Raw genomic sequence first — 15,743 nt, forward strand, 5'->3', positions numbered from 1 at the left:
CGTTAAATTCACCATACCAAAGACTTTTAAATTCCTTTTTCCAAGTGCATCATCCTTCATCAGACTCATTCCAACAACTACCATTTGGATCTAGAGAAGTGACTTTTTTCTGTAAGGAAAAGCCTGGGCTCTATTGGTACTAGAAATGGAAGCTTGTTGTTTCACTGTGGTTTAGTGTGTTTTCCTATGTCCTGTGCCCTCTGACAGTAGCCATGCCCTTAGATTTAGTCCTAGAATGTCTTAGGAAAAACTGGTCCACAATAGCCCTGTCTGAAAGGTAACAGCATGAGTGATCTCTCTCTACTACACCCATCAGGCAGGGGATACCATATGGCTAGGCTATATGGAAAGCTCGGGGTCTGCTAAATATGGTTCTATCCTTCCCATGGGGCTATGGAAAAGTGAGTTGACTTTAACTATCCTTTTAGTCCTCTGAATGACAGCCACAAAAGGCCCAGTGGGTCCCAGGAAACTCCAAAAATGGTTTCATCCTTCTCTGCTCTCTTTGAGCTTCTTCGTTCTTGGGTTCTCCAGCATTCTGCTCTGACACTGCACTGACAGCTACAGAGCGTGTTCCACTTCCCAGGAATCTTCAGGGTGGCCTTAAGAGCTCTGCAGACAACTGTCATAGCCAGTCCAGTGGAGAGAGAACCCCAAGAAAGACTGAGGCACTGGGCACAATAGATTACACTTGTATTCTGAACACTCAGGTAACTGATGAAGGAGGATCAGCGGTTTGAGGCCAGCCTAGTCTATTTAGGGATATCCTGTGTATGTGGCAGAGGTGGGGAGAATAATTAAAAGAGTAACAAAGAAGTTGATTTCAGGCATATGCTTTGAAACCCTGCTAATGACTTCCAAGAAAAGAGACAGCATTTTAGCATGGCTTAAACCTCCACAATAGCTGTTTTCTATGCAAACGTGGCTGCATAACTTCAGATCTGTCTGTGCTAATGCACTCACCGTCTTCAGACAGAGCAAACCCATAAACATCTGCATACTTCTTTGTGCAGAAAGAAAGGAGCCCTTTCAACAATAAAAGTACTAAGACCTACAAGCAAGAAATTAACTCCCAACCAAAGGAGTCCAATTGATCCAGAATTAAGTTTTATTTTTAAAAACTTTCTCTTTACAGGTCGACTGCACGGGAGTACGCCTTGAAAATCATCAAGAAAAGCAAATGTCGAGGCAAAGTGCGTACCAAGTTTACGCGTGTGAAGCTTGCGCTCCCAGGGCAGAAAAACAGAAAGCAGCTTTCTTAACACAGTGCAGCCCAAGAGATGCATTTTTGATGGGAGAGAATGTCACAAACTTAGGAGAATATTTTTTATAAATATTCCTGGAATAAGTGCAGCTGGGATGATTTTATTTCCCCCCACCCACCCTCCATTATCTTTTCTTGCTTTATTTCCTTCCCTTATCTTTTGTGATTTAAGATTCATTCTGTCACTTTCTAGGCAATTTTAGTTGTCATGATGGGTCTTGAGTTTAATTATCTTAGAGTCTTCAGAATCCTGTTACATCCTACCAAAATACATTTCGCCTATCTTCAGGTGGTTGTGCTATCTGGAGTTCGCTCCTCATATACTTTGTGTCTCTTAGGAGTTATTTCTCCCTTGGGCAGGAGCACATGGTCCAGAACGAGGTGTCTATCTTAAGGAGAGTGAAGCATCCAAACATTGTTCTCCTGATTGAAGAGATGGACGTGCCGACGGAGCTGTATCTTGTAATGGAATTAGTAAAGGTGGGGCTTTTGTTTGTGTTGTTGTCGTCGTTGTTGTCGTTGTTGTTGAAGAACAACTACTTCTGTCGTCATACTTGAGGCTAGGGATGACCAAAACATGTCAGTGTTGTTGCAGTGAAAAAAAAATGTTAATCTATCATTCTACCAAAGAGAGGTGCTTTTATTTGTTCAAATGTTTATGTATACATTTTATTATAAAATCACTATTTTAATCACCTTGTAAATTATGTTGTCTCTAGCGCACAGATTAGAATTTCATCAAGGCATGGCTCTTTAAACCAATTCGTTCCTGATGGCCTGCTGTGCACTACTAAAAATATGATTCATCCCCCTTTATTTTTTAATTGGTCAGTTCCCTGTAGGCTGACTTTGTGGGGAAGGTGAGACTAAGTTAAATTTGAGGAGGAGAAATAGAGGCATTTGGCGGTGTATGTGGTGTCAGATCTCAGTCCGATCGCCGACTGTATGCTGGTCAGATGACCACAGCAAAGAATTCACTGTACTGAACAGCCTTGATGAATTCTCTCTGCATAACTAAGATGTCTCAACTAGGACAGAGAAGGCCATGTCTGAGCCATAAGGGACTGTCATAAGGCCGGAGCCTATGTGACAAGGACAATGCCTGGGTCTTTGCATGGTCTCACATATAGTCACACGTGTCCTACCGCTGTATAACTAAGGGTAGGGTGTTTGAGTCGACCACAGAGAACATTCCACCTCCTCCTGAGGCTCAGAAACAAGCTCCACACTCATGTGACAGCCCGTTTTTGGAGAAAAACGGAAGTTGAGAGAGAAACCATTTGTTTAGGTTTGTTTGTGGAGGAAGTGCTGCTTGCCTGATAGTGAGAGACGCTTCCAGGGAAGAAATTGCAGAGGGAGACAGAGATGCCAGCATAGTTTGGGAAACCTGAAACCTGACAGCCTACAGGGCTGTTTTGTTTTTGCTATTTTGAAGGGAGAAATTAAGTTGCTTCCTATATAGTGACATGGGAATGCATGTGGGCTCTAGGCTCAGCTATTTCTTGGTCAATACTCAAGAACAGTGCAAACGGTTTTAGTAAAGCACACCCAAACTCTGAGAGAACTTCAAATGCATGCATCTTAATGTCCAGCCCCAAATCAGTGTTGATTAGGTAATAATAAATTATAAAGGAACCCAGGAAACAAAAGTCCAGAGGAATAACAGGCTCAGAAAACTGTCTTTGACATTCTCTGCTGTCTTCTCCTTCCTCTAGCCCTGTCTCCCTTGTCTTTAAAACAGGTTGTAGGTCCCATTTTCCATTCCTTACAGAGAAGCACATTATTGAAAAAGAAAGCTCAACGCCCACTCCAAAAGAGCTAAATGTAGCAAGTCAAAGAGTGAGAGAGAAAAAGTGTGTGTGTTTCACACGTGCCTTAATAATTTCAAAGGCACAAGAACATTCTGTTAAGCGTGAAGTTTGCAGAGTTACCTGGGGGAGTTTTGGGACTATGAATTTGCACTTCAGCTAGCAGTTGGTGTGTGGCAGGTAGCACATGTCACCAGAGTCCCTCACATGAGGCTTCCCAGCTGGGGACCCAGCTCTACCTCCTCTGCCCTGCAAAGTCGGCTGTGGAGAGAGCCACGTGCCTGCTGTCAGAGTCCCATCGCTCTGCGCTTTTCTTAAGCTTAAGAGAAAATGTCAGTGTCTTTCATACTGAGGAGAGAAATCACCAAAAGTGTTTTGTCTTTTGAAAGGCAGTAGCAGAGTAAGCCCTTGGGAACTCCCAAATCCCGACCCACCCTTTACATCCTTTCTGGTTTGTCAGTCCCCTCCACAGGCAGTCTATTGGTCCATCTGTCAGTATCCCACTCAACCAGCTGCTCTCTTCCAGGGCGGAGACCTGTTTGATGCCATCACTTCCACTAGCAAATACACAGAGAGAGATGCCAGTGGGATGCTGTACAACCTGGCCAGTGCCATCAAATATCTGCACAGTCTGAATATTGTCCACCGTGACATCAAGCCAGAGAACCTGCTGGTAAGAGGGGAACCATCCTCAGGCATCTTGACTCCCAAGCCCTCCCTAATGTATGAACATTTCTGCCCTTTCCCCCTTTCTTTCTTTTTAGTTGTTTGCCTCTTGGGCTCACTTCCATTTGTACTCGGTGGTTTCTCTTTAAGGTGATCTGTGAAAGCTCACGTTCCCTCAAGAACACCTGACTTCTTAGCAAATATATTTCAGACAAAAGAATGAGAACAAAGTTCTGGGGGGGGGGGAATCCAAGGCTGGCTGTAGTTAATATCACAGGCTAGGACCAAATCGAGAATGATCATTCCTATGGCTGCACTTGTATTCTTCTGATATAAGAGAAAGGAAACCCTTGGGTGTGGAGGGGAGGGAGGGTTCATGTGTGTGAACAGACCTGGGTGTGGTTGAACAATGACCACACCCATCCATCTCCAATGGCCCATCAGTGTCTTCCTTTCCAGATGCCACCTTACTTTTTTTGTGACAGGGTCTGTCACTGAAACCAGAGGCCACCCTCACCAAGTCAGCAAATCTAGCTGAGCTGACCAGCAGGACATCCTGGGTATCTGCCTGTCTTCATCTCCTTTGTTCTAGGATTGCAGGCATGCACCACCATGTCTGGCTCTTATGTAGGTGCTGGGGATCCAGGCTCAGACCCTCACACACAGCAACTGCTTTACTGACTGAGCCATGTCCCCACCCGCCAGCATTTCTCTTACTAGCCTAGCTCTGCATCTTAATGATATGGTCTAAAACCAAAGAGATCCAAACCATAGGAAGTAGATGTTATCACCTCAGCACGAAAGCAATCATAGAAAATAGGTAGTGGCTGGGATGTGGCTCAGCTGGCAAAATGTTTGCCTAGCATTCTAGTCTCTAGCACTGCGTAAAACTGGGTATGGCGGTACAAGCTAGTAACACCAGCACTGGGTAGGTAGAAAATCAAGATGACCAGAATTCAAAAGCTATCCTTGGCCATGTAGGGAGTTCAAGGCCAGCCTGGGCTACTTGACCTTGTCTAAAACAAAGCAAAGCAGAGAGCAGCCCCAAAGCCCTGGTGTCTTTCTTTTCCTTCTAACTGTTTATGAGCTTTGGGGTTTATAATGTCCCTGCTTGAGTTCTCCATGACAACAAATGAGATCCCTCCAATAGCCTACTTGCTGACTATACAGGCAATCTAGACGGAAGCAGAAACTAGGCAGGAGGAGCTATTCTGGTAAACAGAGCAGCATGGGCTCTACTGATTCTTTAGGCTAGAGACTTAATTATAAATAAACATTTTTTTTCTCCCATCCACTCAATGACGGTCCTTTTTTTCTCTTTTGTTTTCCATTTCTGAGCATATTTAAAATACAGATATCTGGGCCTTAAGGCAGCCCTACTTAATTAGAAATTAGGGTCTGGTGACAGGATACAGAAATCCATCCTGCAGACAGCTGCCTGAGGCAGTCAGAATGCACGCACCTTTAATCCCAGCACTGGGGAGGCAGAGGCAAGTAGATCTCTGTGAGTTGGAGGCTAGTCTGGTCTACATTTTGAGTTCCAGGACAATCAGGGCTATATGGTGAGACCCTGTCTCAAAAAATAAAATAAAATAAAATGACAAGAGTATCTTAGTTCCCACTTTACAAATAAAAGCTGATGAGGGCTGCTACCGTAGAGAGTCGCCTCCGTGCTTAGCCTCACATGAGGAGCTTTTAAAAATACCCATTATTTTGTTTAAAACCCACAGCCACCATATGGAGTAAATTCTTTAACACATCCAATTCACAGGTAAGGAAATGGAGTGCCTAGAATTTAAACGACTTGCCCAAGGTTATAATAAAATATACAAGTGGAAAACTCAAGATGACAACTGAGTTTTGACTTACAGAGCCCCCAGATTGCAGTGTGCTCTGAGTTAGTGCCACTGTGGGCCTGATCCCCTGTGCCAGGGAGCGGGACAAATTCCTTCAGGGAGCTGACAGTCAAACATAAATGACAGGCATTGAAGAAATAAATATGCACACAATTAGCTCATTGCAATTACATCGGTAATCTTGTAGCCGCTGGCCCCTGTAGGCAGCTGAGGTCAAATGGCAGAGGTCTGACTTAATTGCACCTCAAATTCCAAGTCTTTGCAGCAGCCTAAACAGTCTCTTCTGCATAGCTGCCTCCGTGGACTGCAGCAATTTTCTGTCATCTACAGTCATTACTCCTGTATCCTGATTCATGGAGTGCTGCTTTGTGGGAACAGACTTACAAGTGGGTCTTTGTTAAGTAACTTCTCTCAGCACTGAACTTCAGTGATTAGAAAGTACAGCTTCATTTCCCTCCACAGTACAGTTTTTGGGTCTCCATTGTTTATTTGTTACTCACCAGACCATTATCTATTTCTGTAAATGCCGTCTATGACTACCCAGCAGTGTGGGTTTTTTTTTTCCAAATTATAATTTGCAGGATATTTTTAAATACTGTGCTCATTGGAACATACTTTAACTTAAATGAACCAGAAATATATACTTTCTCCTCTTTTTCTCTCCCTTCTCTAATTTGATTTGAAATATATAAAGAAACGATTGCAGCCATTCATAATAGTTTTTAATATGTACATGAAAAAACCAATAGATTTCTTCCCCCATTATAGTGGTTGTGGGTTAGTGCATTTTTGCAGGATACATCTATCACAGAATAGATATAAAAATAATATATACAAAAATAAATTAAAAATTAATATAAAAAAGAACAGAGTTAGCAGAATGAAGGTGACATTTCTAATTGTCCATGAGATCCCTCTTAATTCCAAATGCTAGTGAGCCTTTCAGAGGAACAAGAAAGCCCCATTATGGGTGCCCCATCTTCAGGAGCTCTTTACAGTCTACAGAGTCTGCTCCCCTGCTGTGACCTTGAACACGCTCTGTAACTCCTCCAAGCCTCCTTCACAGGGATTTTATGGAGACAAAGAAATACATAACTGTCAGGTCCTTTCCTTTTTATCTCCCTTTTACTAGTGGCAAATATATATATATATAATAAAAAATCAAACTACCTCACAGTACATAGGAAAATGTCATTTCTTTTATTTGCTTTTAAGTTTTTACTATTCATCCACATTTTGTGACAAGACATACACCTATAGATTATTTAAAAAAAGTGTTGCAGTAAAGTTCGTATAAAATTTTCAATGTATTTACTTCCTACAAGGAAACTTAGCAAATCCATACAAATACCTCCTTCCACATTCTGCTTTACTCTTTCACTAAGACAACCCCCCCACACACACACCTTCTGAATCTTTATATTGTTAACAAGTCTTTAGCTGGTTAAATATTTGAGTGAGAGGTTTTTAGTTAGCACAGTGGCTTTTATAAATGTCAGATACAGATTTATGTAATATAATTGAGTATTCAGAATTCTGGGCATATTTTACTTTTAAGCCTTATAACACAAATATTAAAATGTAGCATAGCTTTTAAAGATCTGTACTGATCATGCAAATGATTGATCTAATTGTGTTTGATAAGGCCAAAGTATTTTCAATAAGAAAACATGGCCTCCCCTATTGCAGTGTGTCCTGCTATACTTTAGGTGAGAGCTGACAACTGGCCTATTAAAAAATGACTTATAAATTTATTTTTGCATCAACCTTATCATTCTTCCTCCATGTTATTCATGTGCTTGTTTGCTTTACTTGTTATCAAACCCGCTGCATAATAATCAAATGGATGGGTGTCAGGTGGGTGATGGGGTGGATGAGTGGTGCGTCCTTAAAGAACAAAGGACAGTGGAGCTCAGGCCATTTCTCAACTCATCAGTTACTCAGAGTCACCTTGGCTCCAGTATAGACCTCTCTGCGGGCAAGGAAGGTACAGCAAGTCCCCAGCCTCACTCCTACCTGAGACCAGTATGCATGCACCCAACAAGACAGATTATAAAGAAAAGGACTATTTTCACTTGGGAGGCAGAGGCAGGCGGATCACTGTGAGTTCGAGGCCAGCCTGGTCTACAAAGTGAGTCCAGAACAGCCAAGGCTACACAGAGAGACCCTGTCTCAAAAAGAAAGAAAGAAAGAAAGAAAGAAAGAAAGAAAGAAGAGAAAAGAAAAGGATTATTTTAAAAACAAGCTATAAAACATGTTTGCTGGACATGACAAGGCCATTGCACACATGAACACACCATGGCTGGGACTGAATGCACAAGATCTGCACCTGACCAAGCCAGCCAAAATCCCCACATGCATGGGGAGGGGCTCATGAAATCTCACCTTTACCTGAGAGCTATTGTCAGTTGATGGGTGCTGGAGTAGGGAGCCTGTTTTATCTGATGGTGCAGGCCCTGAGAAGCTGAATGCTGCATCCAGTAGAGTGTCCTCCTCCCATGCACCTGCAGGCATCACTAAGTAGGTTTTCGGAAAAGAACACAAGATGTTGGCAGGGAAAAGTCAGGGCTTGGCAGGGGAAGAATTTAAAAGAGAGATCATGAGAGGTAGGCTTAATCAAAACACATTATATACACGTATGAAATTGTCAAACAATAAAAAAAAAAAATTAAAAGGAAAAGAACCTAATGCATGAAGTTTGTAAGGGTGGCCAGCAGATGGCAGAATACCCTGGCCCAGAGCTCACCTACTGATGGGTCTTGAAAACCTACATGCAGGTGTCACTTCACAATATTTCATCTCTACTGGCAAAAATATAACTAAATCAATGTTTTTTTATTAAATTATAAAAATAAACAGATGGTCTTCAATTCTTTCTTTCTTTCTTTCTTTCTTTCTTTTTTTTTTTTAGTAATGCTTAAAACCATTTTCCTCTCTAACTCTATAGTACTCTGCAGTTAAAGGTAGCTAGTATGAGAATCTGCCTCTCTTGGTAAGAATCTCTCCCTTCCTCCTTCCCTCCCTCTCTCCATCCCCCCCTCTATCTCTGTCTCTCTGTCTCTCTCTGTCTCTCTCTCTCTCTCTCTCTCTCTCTCTCTCTCTCTCTCTCTCTCTCTCTCTCTCTCTCTCTCTCTCAGCCTTCTTCCCAAATGCTTGTGCAGTTCCATGATGCCCATGGAGTGACATATTTGTCTTCTCATTGTACTGAGTAGATGGCTCACCCTCTGTCAGGGTCCATTTGTATTCTGTGGCCACTTAGTTTCCATTTAAGACAACACTAGAGTCAAGAGATAAGAGATGGCCTTCTGTCTCAAACCCAAGACTCTCCATCCCCAAATAAGTAAATTTAGATGTGAGATCATTGACATTGTTAGAGACAATCTACAGGCCATGGGAAAAATGACACCAGGTGGATTTGTATTTGGTCCCCAAGGAACACATATAAGAAGCAGAAGAGCAAGAAAGAAAGTTCTGGAAGTCTACAACCCGTAGTGTTTACAACAGTCATCCTTGTGTGTGAAGATTCTAGACAGGTTCTGTTCATTTCATTTATAGTGATCTGACTTTCCTAATACTTTTGTCTACAATGATAGATGAACTACTAATTGTGTAACCAAAATGTAATAATTTTTTTAAAGAATTGCTGTGATATTAAGTTCCCTTGGTTTGGACAAAAATCCTAGGATCCTATCCCTAACAGCATCTGGAATGTGCCCCTGCAGCTGCGCCAACCCTGTGTTAGATAACTTCATGACGATTTTAAATTGGGAGTGATAGTCAGGTTGCCTGGGACTTCCGTTCCCTTCGTTCTCTTTCTGGGTATCACCAGTGAGGTGCTTGGACCAGAGATTTTATTTCTCTTAACATTGAAACCTCTCCCATGGCTTTACCCCTTTCTGACCTGTATCAAGTTCTTATCAACCTCATTATTTCACTTACGGTTTCTGAAATATTTGACATGTGGGAATAAAAAAAATTTTTTTGCATTAGGTCTCCCCCTCCCCCCAGTAAGACTGTATGGTCATAAAGTACATGTTACAAAATAACTCCCAACTTAAATGTTGCTCTCCTTTGTCTCTGAAGAATTACAGACTTAAATGCAACTTATTTCTCAAGAAGCATTATGAGGAATATATGCATATATGCCATGGCTTTGGAGAAATTAGCCTCTTTTTCAAGTGACTCCATATATAATAAAAAGTAAATTGACCCTTTCTCATGGCTTTGTCCATTTCATGCCACTTTGTCAAGTCTATTTGGTGAAATCATTGTTAACTCCCATAAGCCCCTCTGTAAAAACTATTTCCATGGTTACTAACAATTCACTGGCCATCATTTTAGCAGGACTCACCCTGAGTTTGCAGCAAAGCTGAGAACTGTGTGAATTCTGCCACATCTGTTTTATCAGTCAGCTTTTCCTCCCCCATAAGAAAAAAATCTTTAAAAAACAAAACAAAACAAAAAACCAAAAACAAAACAACAACAACAACAAAAAAAAACGCTTGACCAGGCTCAGGTTATCTGAGAATTTTTATATTTTATGGTCGCTGCTGCAGTTTTATGAGTATATATTAATTTTTTTTCAAAAGAACATTTCTAAACGGTCTCAGCTTTCTATCCAAGGGTAGTCAGCACATGCACAGCATCAACTGCTCAAAAAGTTACAGCCAAGACAAAACTCCAGGTGACGCGAAAAGATACAAAAATAAAACCGCCTTTAAAAATAAATACCAGCGTCCGCCAAATCGATACACTGAACTTTCGGTATATTGATCCTTAATAGAGCATCCCCTCAGCTTCTGAAACCTTTTTCATCATCGTTGTCATTTGACGCATTTAGTCTGTCAAATCTTGAGATGTCTTTATGGCCATATAATAAACCCAGGAGAACACGCTCTCTGACTGTAGCCATCTGCAGTGATCACAAGGGTAGCTTACAGAACACTGACAGTCTTTATGGTAATAGGATACATATGGCAGACCACAATTATGTGTAGCTGCATTCAATTAGTGTTGTACAATTACACAGTTTTATTGCTTAGTTAAAACAGTGAGAGCACTACATGCTGGGTAATTTGCACTAATCCCCATCTTTTTAATAGCCCTTCGGTGTTTAAAGTGTGGGGGAACAGCTATAGTGTTTAAGGGGCCTAGGATGAGCATTAAATTATACCTCACGTTGTGAACTCCTTGACTGACAATTAATGCGCTCCCACTAAACGTGTGGTCATGTTTTATAGAGCCTTTAACATGCAGTAGTAGCAAAATGTTCCCGCACTAGCAGAGCCAGACTCAGTGGGTTAGATTGTCAGGCTCTGTACTTGTAGTTAACACCCTTCCTAGTGGGAAAAAAGTGGTTGAGATTTGAAGAGCTGCCCAAAGAAAACCTCAGAATTCATTCTGAGACTTGCCGTTTCTTTAATAAGTTTGTATTTTACTTTGTGAAGCCCAAGAGCAACTTTACACTTTTATTTTTAAGTATGTGTGTTCACACGAGCACAGTGCCAATGGGGGCTGGAAGAGAGTGTCAGATCCCCAGGGGCTAGAGCTACAGGCTGTTGTGAGTTACAACACATGGACACTGGGAACTGAACTTGGGTCCTCCGGGAAAACAGAAAGTGCTTTTAATGGCTGAGCCATTTCTCCAACCCTGAGACTTAGCCTCTTCAATGGGAATTTGTGAGCAATCTTCATGCTTTCTAACTTTTACTTAAAACTTCGGTTCCGTGTGAATTTAAAGCTGCCCTGGAAATGCTGTGTACAGATGGTTTTGGCAATGCATCTTGCTCGCACACCACGCATACCCCACAAACACACAAATAGGAGCCGACGTTTTAACTACATCTGCAAGTGGCTTGCTCCCAGGCCTGTCTTCTGCTTGCAGCCAGCACTCCTGATAAGCCCATTTGTGAGAGGCTTCAATATGCCATACAAGGAAGGGGCACTCCCATGGGAAGAGAGGGAACACTGGTGAATAGTCTCCATCCTTCTACCAAAGTGTTGAAAGAAGGAAAAAAAAAAAAAAAAACCAAAGTAACCTTGCTTCCTGCCCTGCCTGATAATAAGTTAATCAGAATTCCATACTAGAGCCCGGGACATGTATTCATTCACCTGCAAAAACATTTTGTTGAAACATTTGTAGAGGATTCATGTCTTGAAATGTTTTCAATTGCATAGAGTTGGCCGTCCGGCCTGAGTATAACTTGAGTCTCTTTATACTCATGAAAATTCTAAAAATTTCAAAGAATAAAATACAATCAGGGCAGAGTGTTGCACAGAATTATAGCTTCAATATACTTAAATGCTATTTGGAGGAGTACTGATATTTTAAAAGACGCCTCCATTATTTTATGTAGCATTTTTCGTTTTTGTGTTCTCTTTTTCTTTTGCTCTTTGGCTTTTTGTAGCGCCGGGGGTGGAACCCCGCTCCTATGTTTTCCTTACTTTGGACTGTATTGTTCATCCATATTAAACATAATTTATATGCAGCTAGACAGACTTCCTATTAAAATGGCAATCATTGGTAACCCCCCTCCCGTGAGGAATTTACAGAGTCATGTTGAGAACTATAACAGGCCTCTAGTGACTGGGTCCTCCAACATCTGGTTTTGTCCAACTTTTGAATAAAGTTAGGTGATACAGATCCGGTGTTTAGGGGTGGGAAGCTTCCTGTATAAATGGAGCCGAATATATCAAAATCTGCTCAGCCTCACGAAGTACACATCGTGAATGCTCGGATCCCACAGAGCATCAAAGCAAGGGAGCATTGTGCAATTTAGAAAAGTTATTGATACCAAAATGGAATTCAGGAGGTAAACAGCTCTGGTCTGTCCGGGAAATGAAGTAGACAGCCAATCTCAACCTTCCCATCTCAGATTTCCTTTCATGAAAAACATTTGCTTGTTGTTTGGATCACCAGAATGGCTGGCACGGTAACGCTACAGTGTTTCACAACGCTGGTGCCTCAAAGTGCTAACTTAAACCAGCACAGTTGCTTCCACCCCAGAGGACAACTAGACACATGGTTGCCTTCGCCCTCCCAGCCCACCTGCAGGTGATTGCCTAAATCTTTGGGTGCCTACCCAGGGACAACCCAAACTTGGTCAGCATCCTAACCCCGGAGACAAAGAATCCATATTAGGAATGTGCACAAGATGTAGACGAATCGTTTCCATGTAGAAAAGAAAGTCACTTGAGAGAAGCGGATCTGCCTCTGCCAAGACAGGCAGCTCCAACTGGTCATTGCTGATGCTGCAGCTGAGCTGGCCAGACAGCTGCCCAAACGCCTCAGTGGAAGGCAAATACAGAGAGGTGTAGCATGCGCACAGCAGCGGTACCCCTGATATGCTCCTGGGATGAGCCTTGCTGTGCAAGAGCCCCTTTCGGCTTCATCAAGTAACAGATGACCATTGAGTGATAGCAGGAGATGTGTAAGCCTCGTCTTGCTGGGCAAATCATTTTGATGAATGTGGGAACTTGGCCATTTCTTTGGAGGATCTCTTAAGGGTTTGCTCTTGCAATCTGGAAATAGGGTTGTACTGCGAGTGTCTTCACCTTACTGGTTCCAGGAAAGGGCACCGATAGAATTCTGTATGCCCGTTTGAAACCAGTGAAATTGTTTGGCTGCTTTTAAAAACATATCCTTTTGCTTTGATCTTGGGCTAACATTGATGGAGCTTGCTTAGTCACCCAGCAGTCGCGAGCATGTGTGATTTGACTTGTTTGGAGGGAGACTAGAGAGACTCACTGACTTAAAAAGGAAAGCTGAGCAAGTGCTAGCTCTATGCCCAATAAATCTTTCCAAATTGCCACAGGTGAAATGAAATGTTAACGTGCTTTTCAATTATTAATGCAAATATAAATAGATCTTGTTGGAAATGTGAGGCACTGAAAATAAAGTATTTTAATATGTGTGTGGATGTTTTGTTCTATGAAAGGTGGCACACTTAAATTGTCTCACATGTGGGAATGAAGTGACTGTTTTCATGAATGGTAGGGCTGGAAGCTAGAGACTTTCTGAGCTGCTTTTTGTGGAAAACACCAAATGCAGATAAAGAAAGGAAGAAAACTCCAGAACTCTGCTTCCCAGAGCAGGAATGCCAGCACTATGTTATTTCAGAGTTTTGGCTTCATATGTATCTTTAATGGGCATGTTATACAAACCAACATGAAGCTCCTATCCTCGCTTTCCAAGTATAATTCAATAAATATGACCCTACATTACCATTTTAATTTGTTTTACATTTATCCATTGTGTGTGTGTGTGTGTGTGGTTGTGTGTGTGAATATGTGTGTGTGAGAGAGAGAAACTGTGTGTTTGTGTGTGTGTGTCCCCACCATGTATTGTTCATGGGATGAAGCTTACGTCATCAGGCTTGGTGGCTAGCATCTTTTCCCACTGAGCCATCTCCCAGCCCCCCACTTCACTATTTTCATGAGTATCTACATCCTATTGTATGAATGTGCCCATTATTTGCTTAACGGATTTCTATTTGCCATTCTTTCTTTGCTTCTAATGTTGCGACAAAACTCAAAAGATGCTCCTGACTGCCTGGTCCTTGTGTAACTGCCTGGGCTTTTGTTGCTTCATTTACATTAAGCGTAAACTGCAGTGCTCTCAGCTTTAAGACATTTAGGATGTTTAACTTTTATTTTAGGTGTATGAGCATCAGGATGGCAGTAAGTCGCTCAAGCTGGGTGACTTTGGCTTGGCCACCATTGTCGATGGGCCCCTGTACACCGTCTGTGGCACCCCAACGTATGTGGCTCCAGAGATCATTGCAGAGACTGGGTGAGTGCACCCCGCCCCCTTACTCTAGAACTTGCAAAAGAAGGGGAATCGTTAAAGGGCTGCCCCACTTGGACAGGATTAGCTACCAACTCCCTCTGTCCCTTCCTTCCCCATCACACTTCTCACCTGTTCAGCAAGTCACTTTTCTTTGTCTTCACAATGGCTGTCATTTTGTTTAAAGCTTGCATTTGGTCTCTGCTAACGGTAGAAACAGCTATTAACCATAAACTTTCTAATAAATGTCCAGATTAAGTGAGGAAGCACACATCAATAGTAATTAAATCACTATTAAATATAAAAGAATGGGGACAGTGCTGTACCCTGTTAGAAAGTCCCCTGTGGTCATTTTCCCCACCTACCTCTTTTCCTATTTTAGTCATCGTAGAGAGATATTACTTCTTTAGGGAAAACAAATGTCTGGATCCTCTGAGGACCGGCCCCTGGATACTTGCTGGTGTGTGTGCAGATGGAAGTGAGTGTCGGTGTCTGCTCTAGATTGAGCACCTATGGTGTAGGTGCTGGGGACAGAACCTGGAAACTTCTGCAAAGTAGCCAGTGCTTTCAACTGCTGAGGCACCTTTCCATGCTGTTTCATTCTGTTTGCTTTGTTCTTCTGCAGATATAATTTTTGTAAAGATTTATTTATTATGTATACGGTGTTCTGCCTGCATGTACACCTGCCTGCCAGAAGAGGGCACCAGATCTCATTATAGATGGTTGTAAGTTACCATGTGGTTGCTGGGAACTGAACTCAAGACCTCTGGAAGAGCAGCCAGTGCTCTTAACCTCTGAGCCACCTTATGTGATGTAATTTTTTTGCTTAACCTTTTAAAATTAAAATATAATTATATTATATTCCCCCCTTCCCTGTCTCCCCTCAAGTCCCTCTCATTCCCCCATCCCCTCTGTAATCCATGGCCTCTTTTTTCTTGCTATTATTAAACACACACACACACGTGTTTATGTGTGTGTGTGTGTGTGTGTGTGTGTGTGTGTGTGTAAACATAGGAATACAACCCCTGATGGTCAGTTTACTTTGATTGTATGTGTATGATTTCAGGGGGTAACCCAACTAGGATTCTCATCCCTTGGGAAACTTTTCTTTCTCAAATTTCAGCATTCCTTGGTTGCCTGCAGTTCTTTGTCTAGGGGTAGAACCCCATAAGATTTGTATCTTCCCTGTTAGCATGCCATTTGGTACTGTCCTTATCCAGGTCTTGTTTAGGTAGCCTATTGTTGAGGGATCGATCATGGGTGAATCCTCCCAGTCAAAATCTAGGAGAGAGAATCACATAGCAAATTTCCTGGGCCTCTGGCTCTTACAGTCTTTCAGCCCCTTCTTCCATGATGTTACCTGA

At 42.1% G+C, this 15,743-nt stretch overlaps 1 protein-coding gene across 8 annotated transcripts in view; it reads left to right on the plus strand.

Annotated features, from left to right (window-relative positions):
• Nucleotides 1-15,743, plus strand: part of Dclk1 (doublecortin like kinase 1) — a 274,218-nt gene that overhangs the window by 227,058 nt on the left and 31,417 nt on the right. For all 8 annotated transcript variants that reach the window (XM_051157153.1, XM_051157154.1, XM_051157152.1 and 5 more), the window contains 4 exons: nucleotides 1,136-1,193; nucleotides 1,625-1,744; nucleotides 3,599-3,745; nucleotides 14,252-14,385. In XM_051157153.1, the coding sequence (XP_051013110.1) occupies nucleotides 1,136-1,193; nucleotides 1,625-1,744; nucleotides 3,599-3,745; nucleotides 14,252-14,385 (459 nt within the window). The remainder of the gene's footprint in view (nucleotides 1-1,135; nucleotides 1,194-1,624; nucleotides 1,745-3,598; nucleotides 3,746-14,251; nucleotides 14,386-15,743) is intronic.

Source organism: Acomys russatus, chromosome 15 (genome assembly GCF_903995435.1).
Source record: "Acomys russatus chromosome 15, mAcoRus1.1, whole genome shotgun sequence".
NCBI classification, from domain to species: Eukaryota; Metazoa; Chordata; class Mammalia; order Rodentia; family Muridae; genus Acomys; species Acomys russatus.